At 42.3% G+C, this 12,215-nt stretch overlaps 1 protein-coding gene across 11 annotated transcripts in view; it reads right to left on the bottom strand.

Annotated features, from left to right (window-relative positions):
* RPRD2 (regulation of nuclear pre-mRNA domain containing 2) overlaps positions 1–12,215 on the bottom strand; it is a gene marked incomplete at both ends in the record, with an annotated part of 69,057 nt that overhangs the window by 31,252 nt on the left and 25,590 nt on the right. For all 11 annotated transcript variants that reach the window (XM_080690589.1, XM_080690587.1, XM_080690588.1 and 8 more), the window contains 2 exons: positions 105–205; positions 7,901–8,030. In XM_080690589.1, coding sequence (XP_080546715.1) covers positions 105–205; positions 7,901–8,030 — 231 coding nt within the window. The remainder of the gene's footprint in view (positions 1–104; positions 206–7,900; positions 8,031–12,215) is intronic.

Genomic DNA, 12,215 nt, shown 5'->3' on the forward strand with positions numbered 1-12,215 from the left:
AAATACAGGAAAATAATCAGACAGATACCATCACTTAATATGCTTGACTTTGTTAATTAAAAACAAAATAAAAATCTCTCAAAAGAAAGAGAAAAGGTACTTACTCAAAGCTTCTCTCAAGGCCACAATCATTTCTTCTGGGTATACATTTCTATCTTCCCAGATTTTAAAGATTCGTTCTACAGACTTAGAGACAGATGGGTCCCTGAAGAAAAAGAAACAAACTATATCCTAAACTAGAAATTTGAAAATGAGGTTGCAACAAAATCTGCAATCATGCCTGGCCTGATGCTTGTTTCCAAACATGTTTTTCCTCTCTTGTCCAGGGCAAAAGAAAAAAATTATTTATTTTGGTGATACCAGAAATAGAATTCAGGGGCCCTCTACGATTGAGCTGCCCCCCCAGTTCTTTTTATTTTTCACTAAATTGCTAAGGCTGGCCTCAAACTTGAGGTCCTCCTGTTTTAGCCCCACCCCCAGTCCTGGTATTATAAGTGTGTGCCACCATGCAGTGACAGGGCTAAAAAAATCTTAAACACTATTCAACACTTATTAGTGACAAAAAGGCTAGGAATGATTATGTTGAACTCTGTGATGGATCTGAAATAGGAGTGTGTTAGCAGACAAAAGTGGTGTTTTAAAAGATTAGGTTGAGCCAGGTGTGGTGGCGCATGCTTGTAATCCTAGCATTTGGGACGCTGAGACGGGAGGATGGAGGTTCACAGACAGCCTCAACTACAACTTTACAACTCAGTGAGACTCTTTTTCAAAATAAAGAATAAAAGGGCTGAGGGTATTGATCAGAGGAAAAATGCCCCTGGGTTCCATCCCTGGTACCACACACAAAATAAATAAATAAATTAATTAATTAATTTTAAACATTAGGTTAACAATTTAACGAGCAAGGAACGACCTGGACCAAAAAAAACAAAACAAAACAATCCAAGATAATTGGATGAGTGAAACAGACTCAAGGACAACTTCCTCATACTGAAATTAAAGCTCCAAACTGTTCTACCCTCTGAACTTCTGAGAACTTTTTCTGCACTTTCTACTGAGACTAAAGACCAAAGGGCTGCTTCCCCTGGTCAGATGGAGACCAAGAAAGACAAGACCGACAGGTTCTCAGTCAGTCTTGACTGAGAACTACATCTACATATGTACATTTCCTCCTTTAGGCCCACCAAGCCTTCTCTGTTATTGTGGTACCTGGGGTAGAACCCAAGACCTTCACACCTGGTGTGATGGCGGACGCTTGTAATCCTAGTACTTGGGAGACTGAGACAGGAGGATCAAGGTTGGAGGACAGCCTCAGCTACTTAGTGAGGCCCTCTGCAATTCAGTGAGACCCTGTTTCTAAATAAAGAATAAAAAATAGAACTGGGGGTATAGCTCAGAGATAGAATACTCCTGGGTTCCATCCCCAGTACCGCAATAAAAACAAACAAACAAACAAACAAACAAACAAACAAAAATAAAACAGGGACTTCCACATGCAAGGCATGTGCTCTATCACTGAGGTACATCCCTTATCTTTATTTTATTTTGAGACAAGATCTCCCTAAGTTGCCTGAAACATTTCTTTTCTTTTTTGCAGTACTAGGGATGGAACCCCGGGGCATTCTACCTCTGAGCTATACCTCCAGCCCTATTTTGTATTCTTTATTTTGAAACAGGCCCTCACTGAGTTGCAGAGGGCCTCACCAAGTACCTGAGGCTGTTCAAGAACTGTGATCTGCCTGTCTCAGCCTCCCGAACGGTGGGATTACAAGTGTGCGTCACCACGCTGGGGTCTGCTCAAACTTCCAATCCTGCTCAGCCTCCCAAGCAGCAGGAATGACAGGAATGTTTTCTATGTCTTAAGGGTCTTCTCTCCCCTATAATCATAAAAATATTCATATTTTCTTCAAGCTTTTTTTTGCGTGTGTGATGCTGGGGACCAAACCTAGGACCTCATGCATGCTAAGAACATCTTCCACCCAGCCCCAACTACTCAGTCATACACCCAAATCAAAACATTTTAAAGTTTATTTATTTATTTGTTTGTTTATTTATTTATTTATTTTGCAGTACTGGAGATGGAAACCAGGGGCATTCTACCTCTGAACTACACCCCAACCCTATTTTTTATTCTGAAACAGGGTCTTTTTGTGTGTGTGTGCATGTGGTAATGAGGGTGGAACCCAAGGGCTTTTCTACCTCTGGGCTATACTCCCAGATCTATTTTATACTTTATACTTTATTTGGAAACTAAGTTGCTGAGAGCCTCACTAAGTAGCTGAGGCTGGCTTTGAACCTGTGTGATCCTCCTGTCTCAGCCTCCCAAGCGCGGGGATTACAAGCGTGCGCTACCATGCCCAGCTTTAAAGTTTTATTTTATATACCATGATTCATTTGTAATTTGGGAAGGTACAGATGATTGAATTCGGGCATTCTACTCTGAACTACACCTCCAGCCCCATTTGATCTTTTATTGCAAAACAGGGTCTCCCTGTGTTGTGGAGAGCCTCACTAAGTAGCTGAGACTGGCCTGAGGCTTGTGACCCTCTTCTCAAGTACTGGGATTACAGTACTTTGGGGAGGTACAGATGATTGAATTCGGGCATTCTACTCTGAACTACACCTCCAGCCCCATTTGATCTTTTATTGCAAAACAGGGTCTCCCTGTGTTGTGGAGAGCCTCACTAAGTAGCTGAGACTGGCCTGAGGCTTGTGACCCTCTTCTCAAGTACTGGGATTACAAGTGTGCGCCATATGTGCTATATGTTGAAACTCTAGCCCCCAGGTGGGGCCCTTTGGGAGGTGATCAGTGGTCTTATCAGAGGCCTAGAGTACTTGTGTGCCCCTTCTGCCACGGGAGATTACAGTAAGAAGATAGCCATTTATGAGGAAGCAGGCCCCCACTGGTATTTAATCTTCTGGCATACTGATCCTAGACTTTACAGCTTCCTGAACTGTGAAGAATAATTTTCTGTAGTTTACTGTGTGTGTGTGTGTGTGTGTGTGGTCTTGGGGAAAGAACCCAGGAGCCTCTAGCTCTGGGCTACGCCCCCGATCTATTTTATACCTTATTTGAAAACAGGGTGTCACTAAGTTGCTGAGAGCCTCACTAAATAGCTGAGGCTGCCTTCGAACCTGTGTGACCCTCCTGTCTCAGCCTCCCAAGCATGGAGATAACAAGCGTGTGCTACCATGCCCGGCTTGTAGCTTACTTATAAATAAGTAAAATTGGATATTTTTTCTTTCCTCTTCTCTTTATTTGTACTGGGGGTCGAACCCAGGGCCTCGCATACATAAAAGGCAAATGCTTTCCCACTGAACTACATCCTAGCCCAAATTTTTGTAGTTTGTACCCTACCTAGTTTATGTTTTTTTGTTTTAGCAACCTGAAGGCTTATACGATTTTAGATATTCTTTTATATGAATTTTAGAATCAGTGGAAAATGTTTCTCAAAATGTCCTGTTGGAATTTTTATTAAAGTACACATTCACACACTAATTTTTATCCTTTTTCTGTAAGAATTTATAATTTCCTCCATGAAGGTATTAACAGCCTTTTATTCTGGGGACCTATCTTATAGTATTTTATTTTGGGGGGATGGTACCAGGAGCTCTTTCACTAATTTGTGGAGGGCCTCACTTAAGTAGCTGAGGCTGTCTGCGAACTACGATCCTCTGGTCTCAGTCTCCCGAATGCTGGGACTACAATCGTGCGCCACCACACCCAGCTTGTAATTAATTTAATCTTTTTTTGTGTGTATGTGTTACTGGGGATGGAACCCAGGGGCGTTTTACCTCTGACTACACCCGCAGCCCAATTTTTTTATTCTTTATTTTGAAACAGCCTCACTGAGTTGCAAAGGGCCCCACTAAATAGTAGCTGAGAGTGTCTGCGAATCGTGATCACCCTGGTGTCTCAGCCTCCCAAATGCTAGGATTACAAGCGTGTGCCACCTCGCCCAGCTATGCTTGTAATTTTTAAACTCAGCATTGAGGAAGCTGAGACAGGAGGATCAGAGGTTCAAACCTAACCTCAGCAACTTTAGCAAGGTTCTCAGTAACCTAGTGGGACCCTATTTCCAAATAAGAAATAAAATCTAGCTGGGATATAGCATGGAGATAGAACACCTCTGGGTTCAATCTCCAGGACACGCACACACTCATATATATATACACACTCACTAAAAAACAAAAACAAAAACCCACAAAAATATAAAGAAACACTGCTAGATCCCAGAAGGGTTTCTTTAATACTGTAATTGCCAGACATGGTGGTTCACGCTTATAATCTCCACGCTTGGGAGGCTGAGACAGGAGGATCGCACAGGTTCGAAGCCAGCCTCAGCTTACTTAGTGAGGCTCTCAGCAACTTAGTGAGACCCTGTTTCCAAATAAAATATAAAACAGGTCTGGGAGTGTAGCCCGGAGGTAGAAAGCCTCTGGGTTCCACCCCCAGTACCACCAAAAGATAGATAGATAAATAAATAAATAAATAAATAAATAAATAAATAAATAAATAAAACTGTAATGTCCATCCATCTCATATGGTGGCTTTTTAAAATTTTTATTTCAGAGCTACACCTCTAACCTTTTTTTTTTGCATACTGAGGATGGATACCAGGGGACCTTCAGCCCTATGTTTTATTTTTTATTTATTTATTTTTGTTTATTTTTTGGCTTTCTACCTCCGGGCTATACTCCTAGACCTATTTTATACTTTATTTGGAAACAGGGTCTCACTAAGTTGGTGAGAGCCTCACTAAGTAGCTGAGGCTGGCTTCGAACCTGTGTGATCTTCCTGTCTTAGCCTCCCAAGTGCGGGGATTACAAGCATGCGCCACCACGCCTGGCTATTCTTTATTTTCAAATAGGGCCTCACTGAGTTGCAAAGGGCCTAAGTAGCTGAGGCTGTCTAGGAACCCTGATCCTCCTTTCTCAGCTTCCCAAATGCTGGGATTACAAGTGTGTGCCACCACGCCCAGGCACCCCCCCCCCCCCAGTACTGGGGATGGAACCCAGGGACATTCTACATCTGAACCAAACCCACAGCCCTATTTTTTATTTTTAAACAGGGTCTCATTGAGTTGCAGAGGGTCTAAGTAGATGAGGCTGGCTGCAAACCTGCACAATCTTTCTGTCTCAGCCTACCAAATACTAAGATTACAAGCATGCACCACTATGCCGGGCTTTTTGGTTTGCTTTTTGCCTTTTATGCTTGTGAGTACAGTTGTCTAGTTGTGTGTGTGTGCGTGTGTGTGTGTGTGTGTGTGTGTGTGTGTGTGTACTGGGGGTGAAACCCAGAGGCTTTCTACCTCTGGGCTATACTCCCAGACCTATTTTCGATTTTTATTTGGAAACAGGGTCTCACTAAGTTGCTGAGAGCCTCACTAAATAGCTGGGGCTGGCTTCGAACCTGTGCAATTCTCCTGTTTCAGCCTCCCAAGCGCGGGGATTACAAGCATGCGCCACTACACCCGGCTACAGTTGTCTAGTTTTATTTTCCATGTTTTTCTTGGTGGGTTTTGGTCAGGATTATGCTGGTGTCATTGAGTTGAGGAGTATTCTCTTTTCTTGTCTCTGAAATGATTTTTTTCCCCTTCAATATCTGGTAAACTTGCCAGTGGAAAAATCTAGGTCAGAAATATTCTTATAGGTCCCAGCCTGGTGGCGCACGCTTGTAATCCCAGCATTCGGGAGGCTGAAACCGGAGGATCGCGGTTCGCGGACAGCCTTAGCTACTTAGTGAGGCCCTCTGCAAATCAATGAGACCCTGTTTCAAAATAAAGAATAAAAAGTAGGGCTTGGGGGTGTAACTTGGAGGTTGAATGACCCTGGGTTCCATCCCAGGCCCGCAAAAAAAAAATAAAATAAAATAAAAAAATAATAATAATAAAAAATAGGGCAGGGGTTATAGCTCGGAGGTCGAATGCCCCTGGGTTTCATCCCCAGACCTGGAAAAAAAAAAAAAAAAAAAAAAAAGACTACACAATCCTTAATTTTGTTTTAAACCACTTTAGTTACATATATAGTACTGGGATATAGTACTGGGGATTGAACCAGGAGCATTCTACCACTGGGCTATACCCTCGCCCTATTTTTTTAGTTTTATTTTTAAGCAGGGGTCACTAAGTTGATGACAGTAGGCTGTCCTTGAACATGCAATCTTCCAGTCTCAATTACAGGCAAGTGCCACCACTCCCAGCAATTGCTTTTTTTTTTTTGTGATAAAGGGATGGGACTCAGGGACATTCTACCTCTGAGCTACACTCCTAGCCCTTTTTTTAATTCTTTATTTTGAAACAGGGTCTCACGAAGTTGTGGGGGGTCTTATGAAGTAGCTGAGGCTGGCTGTGAACCTGCGATCCTCCTGTCTCAGCCTCCTAAGTACTGGGACTACGAGTGTGCACCACCATCCTGGCTTGGTAGGGAAATTCTAGCCTCTAAATTCTTTGAAAAATAACTTTGGATATTTTATCCTTCCATATGAAATCTTTAAGCAATTTTTTTTGCTTGTTTTTTCTTTTTGCTTTGTTTTGTGGTACTGGGGATGAAACCCAGTGGCATTCCATCTCTGAGCTGCACCCCCAGCCCTATTTTTTATTATTTTGAAACAGGATACCAGAATTATAAAATTGTGATCTTCTTGTCTCAGCCCCCCAAGTACTGGGATTAGAGGCACGTGCCATCGTGCCTGGCTGAAATGAAATCCTTGATATGATAATTGTACTCTAATTCTGCAGTAGGAAGGTAGTATGGATCATTCTCAAACTTAAACTTAAGCATGGAGCCCTTCTTTATTTGACCATTTCACAGGAATACACTGTGAGAAATGCTGGAGAAAAATTCAGCTAAGAACCAGGCGTGGTAGCACAAGTTTGTAATCACAATACTTGGGAGGCTGAGACAGGAAGATTGCAGGTTCGCAGCCAGCCTCAGCTACTTAGTGAGGCCCTCTGCAACTTAGTAAGACCCTGTTTATAAATAAAGAATAAAAAATAGGGCTGGGGGTATAGCTTGGAGGTAGAATGCCTCTGGGTTCAATCTCCCATACTGGGGGAAAAACAAAATCTAAAAATAAATCAATATGGACTTAGAAAAGATATTTCCATTTCTCTTTAATTACATCATTTTGTAGGGGGAGGGCAAGACTTTAGGAAGACTCTGGAAGAAGAAATTAAAATGTCAAAAAAATAAAGGGCTGGCTGGGCGTGATGGCGCAAGCTTATTAGTCCAGTGCTTGGGAGGCTGAGACAGGAGTATTGCACAGTTCCGAAGCCAGCCTCAGCTACTGAGTGAGGCTCTCAGCAACTTAGTGAGACCCTGTTTCCAAATAAAATAGAAAATAGGTCTGGGAGTATAGCCCAGACATAGAAAAGCCCCTGGGTTCCACCCTCAGTACCACCAAAAAAAAAAAAAAAAAAAAAAAGCCGGGTATGGTGGCACATGCTTGTAATCCCCGTGCTTGGGAGGCGGAGACAGGAGGATGGCGCTGGTTCAAAGCCAGCTGTGCTGGCTTAAGAAACCCTGTTTCAAATAAATAAATAAATAAATAAATAAATAAATAAATAAATAAATAAATAAATAAATAAATAGGTCCAGGAGTGTAGCCCGGAGGTAGAAGGGCTTCCAGGAACCCCAGTACCACCAAAATTAATAAATAGATAAATAAATAAATAATAAATTAAATTAAATTTAAAAAAAGGGCTGGGAGTATACTTAGTGATAGAGGGCTTGCCTATCATATGTTAGGCCCTGCAACACACCAAAGAAATGAGAAAAACAGAGGCAGTGGTCTGAAAGAAGCCCATCCATATAGTATGACCAGGAGATAGATCAAAAGAAAACTAAAATCCTAAATGTTCTAATCTTAGACCCCAAAGAGCAACAAGAATTTACTTACTTCACTAGGGCAGCTGCTTCAGGAAGTACATCAGCGAATGATTCACGGAATATGATTGCATTTTTCCTTTTACAGTTCTGGATGACATCATTGGCAAGGTAAAAGAGATTCAAACGGTGGGGATAGGCAGCTGGAGACCAGAAAAGACAACAAAAATTAAATGAATCATTTTTATTTAGTTTAACTTATTCCAAAATAGTATTCTCACAGTTTTTTTTACATGGATATAAGGAAAGATGAGTAAACAAACAAATGATCCAATGGATCTGTTTATTAATGTATTTAAAACTTTGATTAGAGCCGGGCGTGGTAGTGCACACTTGTCATCCCAGCATTCGGAAGGCTGAGACCGGAGGATCGCGGTTCGCGGACAGCCTCAGCTACTTAGTGAGGCCTCTGCAACTCAGTGAGACCCAGTTTCAAAATAAAGAATAAAAATAGGACAGGGGGTATAGTCCAGAGGTCGAATGCCCCTGAACTCCACCCCCAGACCCGCAGGAAAAAAAAAAAAAAAAATCCAGGTAATTGTTTTTGTCCCTTTGTTGCTGTTGCTCTAATAAAATATTTGAGGCTGGATAATAAACACCGACAATAAGTTTTTTTAGCTCATTATTTTGGAGGCTAAAAGTCCAAGATGAACTGGACCCAGCTACTTGACCTCTGGTGAGGCCCCTTGGCTACACCACAAAGGGGCAGACGGTGTCATGGTAGAAGCATGGACGAAAGGGCTCACACAGCAAGACAGGAAGCCAGAGGGATTCAAGATCAGGCTTTGGCCAGTCTTGCCAGGGAGAAAGCTAAATCACTTAAAGACACCAGAATAATACCTTCCAAGGCTGTTACCCCAGTGACCTCATTACTGCCCACCAGGCCCACCTTTACAAGATTCCGCCACACTCCACATCACCACACTGAGGACCAAGCTTCTAGCACACGAACCTTTGCTAAAAACCATATCCACATCTTACCAGTCATGAACCACAGAGACAGCCACACTGAGGAAGTGCTCCCAGAAAAGGAAAACTAGAATTAGGACAGCAAATATAATACTTGATCTTTAAAGACCATTATTAGGACAACTGGCAGGACCCAAGTAAGGTATGCAGATTCAATGACAGTCTTTTTCTTTTTTTTTTTCTTCCACCTTTTTTTGGGGGGTGGTGCATATGTGTGTATGGGAGAGTGACTAACAGGGCTTGAAGCCAGGAACAATCTATCAATGATTTAGACCTCAGGCACGCATGCATGTGTGTAAGTGTGTGATGTTAGTTACTTGGTATTAAACCCATGGGCATTCTAACTCTGAGCTACATCCCCAACCCTTTTAATTTATTATTTGGAAAGAGAATCTCACTAAGTTGCTACAGCCTTATAAAATTGCTGAAGCTGGCTTTGAACCTGCAATCCTACTATTTTAAACTCCCAAGTACTGAGATTATAAACGTGAGCCACCAACCCTGGCCTCCAGCCCTTTTTTAAAATTTTGAAACAGTGTCTCACTAAATTATTGTGCACTGGTCTCAAACCTGCAAGTTTCTTGTTTCAGTCTCCCAATTACTGGGATTAAAGGCATTTACTATGGCGTCTGACTCAATGGTAAATTTTATTTTATTATTATTAGTAGTAGTAGCACTAGTAGTAGTAGTAGCAGCAGCAGCTGCAGCAGCAGTAGTACTGAGGATGAAACTGAGGACCATTCTACCTCTGAGCCACACTCCCAGCTTTTTTTTTTTTTTTTGTAGGTCTGGGGATGGAACCCAGAGGCATTTGACCTCTGAGCTACACCCCCTGCCCAATTTTTTATTCTTTATTTTGAAACAGGGTCTCACTGAGTTGCAGAGGGCCTCACTAAGTAGCTGAGATTAAACTGGGTGTGGTGGCACAGTTTGTAATCCCAGCATTCAGGAGGCTTAGACAAGAGGATTGCACAGGTATGAAGCCAGCCTCAGCTACTTAGTGAGGCCCTTTGCAACTCAGTGAGACCCTGTTTTAATATAAAGAATAAAAAATAGGGGTGGGATGTAGCAGCTCAGAGGTAGAATGCCTCTGGGTTCCATCCCCAGTACTGCCCCCCGCCCCCAAAAAGAAGCTGAGGCTGTACTTGAACTGCAATCATCCAGTCTCAGGCTCCCAAATGCTGGGATTACAAGTGTGTGACATCACCCCCAGCTCGATGGTAATTTTTTGGGGGGTCTCTGGGATGGAACCCACAGGCATTCCACCTCCAAGCTATACTCCCAGCTCTATTTTTTATTCTTTAATTTGAAACAGGGTCTCACTGAGTTGCAAAGGCCTCACCAAGTAGCCGAGGCTGTGCGTGAAGCTCAAATCCTCCTGTCTCAGCCTCCTAAAGGCTGGGATTACAAACTTGTGCCACCAAAGCCAGCTTCAATGGTCATTTTTTCTTTTCTTTTCTTTTTTTTTTTTTTTGATGGTACTGGGGGTGGAACACTGAGGCTTTCTACCTCCAGGCTATACTCCCAGACCTATTTTATATTTTATTTGGAAACAGAGTCTCACTAAGTTGCTGAAAGCCTCACTAAGTAGCTAAGGCTGGCTTCAAACCTGTGTGATCCTCCTGTCTCAGCCTCCCAAGTGCTGGGATTATTAGCGTGCGCCACCATGCCTGGCTTCAATGGTAATTTTTAGCCAATATTTATTTCCAGATTTTAGTAGCTGTGTAGATAAAAACTCTTGCTGCATAGCTAAACTGTGCCCCTCTAATATGCATTTGTTGAGGCCCTAGCCCCTTAAAGTTAACTGTATTTGGAGACAGGACCTAGAAGGAGATAATATTAAAGAGCCCAGTGAGAGTTGGGCATGGTGGCGCACATTTGTAATCCCAGCATTTGGGAGGCTGAGACAGGAGGATCATAGTTCCCAAACAGCCTCAGCTACTACTTAGGTCCTTTGCAACTCAGTGAGACCCAGTTTCAAAATAAAGAGTAAAAAAATAGGGCATGTAGCTCAGAGGTAGAACGCCCCTGGGTTCAATCCTTAGTATTAAGGGGGGGAGAGATTAAAAGAGGTCATAAGAGCAGAGCCTCCAGACATGAAAGCCAGTGCCCCTATACCTCTGCCAAATAAAGGCCCAGTAAAGACAGCTATCTACCAGCCAGAATGAAAGCCTTGTACCCTCACCAGAAACTCAACAGGACCTAGATCACAGACTTTCCAACATCTAATAGTGAAAAATAAACTTCTGTTGTTGAGTCTACACAGTCTGTATTTTATGATATGATAACTCAAAGTAATATAATTATATAAGGAAAATATCTTTGATTTTAGAAAACGGACACCAAAGTATTGAGTAGGTCATTATATCTGTAATATACTCTCAAATAGTTCAAAAAAAGTGTGAACCGGGTGTGGTGGCACACACTTATAATCCCAGCTTTCCAGAAGATCTTGGTTCCAGGACAGTCTCAGCTACTTAGCAAGGCCCTTTACAACTCAGTGGAACCCTGTTTCAAAATTAAAAGGATTAAGGCCGGGTGTGGTGGCGCATACTTGTAATCCCTGAGTTTGGGAGGCGGAGACAGGATCACACAGGTTCAAAGCCAGCCTCTCTGGCTTAAGAGACCCTGTTTCCAAATAAAATATAAAAAAATAGATCTGGGAGTGTAGGAGGTAGAAGGGTTCCATCCACAGTACCACCAAAAAAATAAGTAAATAAAAAATAAAAATAAAGAAATTAAAAAAATTAAAAGGATTAAGGCTGGGCGTGGTGGCACACACGCTTGTAATCCCGGCGCTTGGGAGGCGGAGACAGGAGGATCGTGCAGGTTCGAAGCCAGCCTTGCTGGTTTAAGAGACCCTGTTTCCAAATAAAAATATAAATTGGTCTGGGAGTACAACCCGGATATAGAGTTTCCAGGAACCCCAGTACCACCAAAACAAACAAACAAAAAAAGAATAAAAAACAGGGCAGGGGAACCCCAGTACCACCAAAACAAACAAACAAAAAAAGAATAAAAAACAGGGCAGGGAATGTAGCTCAGAGGTCAAATGCTCCGGGTTCCATCCCCAGACCCGCAAAAATAAATAAATAAATAAATAAATAAATAAATAAATAATAAATGGATTAGAGCCGGGTGTGGTGGCACACAGGCTTGTAGGATCTTGCGAGACAGCCTCAGCTAACTTAGTTAGACCCTGTTTAAAAATAAATAAATAAATAAAAAACAGGGCTGGGAGTGTAGCTCAGAGATAGAATCCCGCTGGGTTCCATCCATTCCCAGTACCAAAAATAAAATAAAATGACTAAAAAATAGAGCTGGGGTGTAGCTTGGAGGTACAATGCCCTTGGGTTCCA

Source organism: Muscardinus avellanarius (assembly GCF_963383645.1).
Source record: "Muscardinus avellanarius genome assembly, chromosome: 3".
Taxonomy (NCBI): Eukaryota; Metazoa; Chordata; class Mammalia; order Rodentia; family Gliridae; genus Muscardinus; species Muscardinus avellanarius.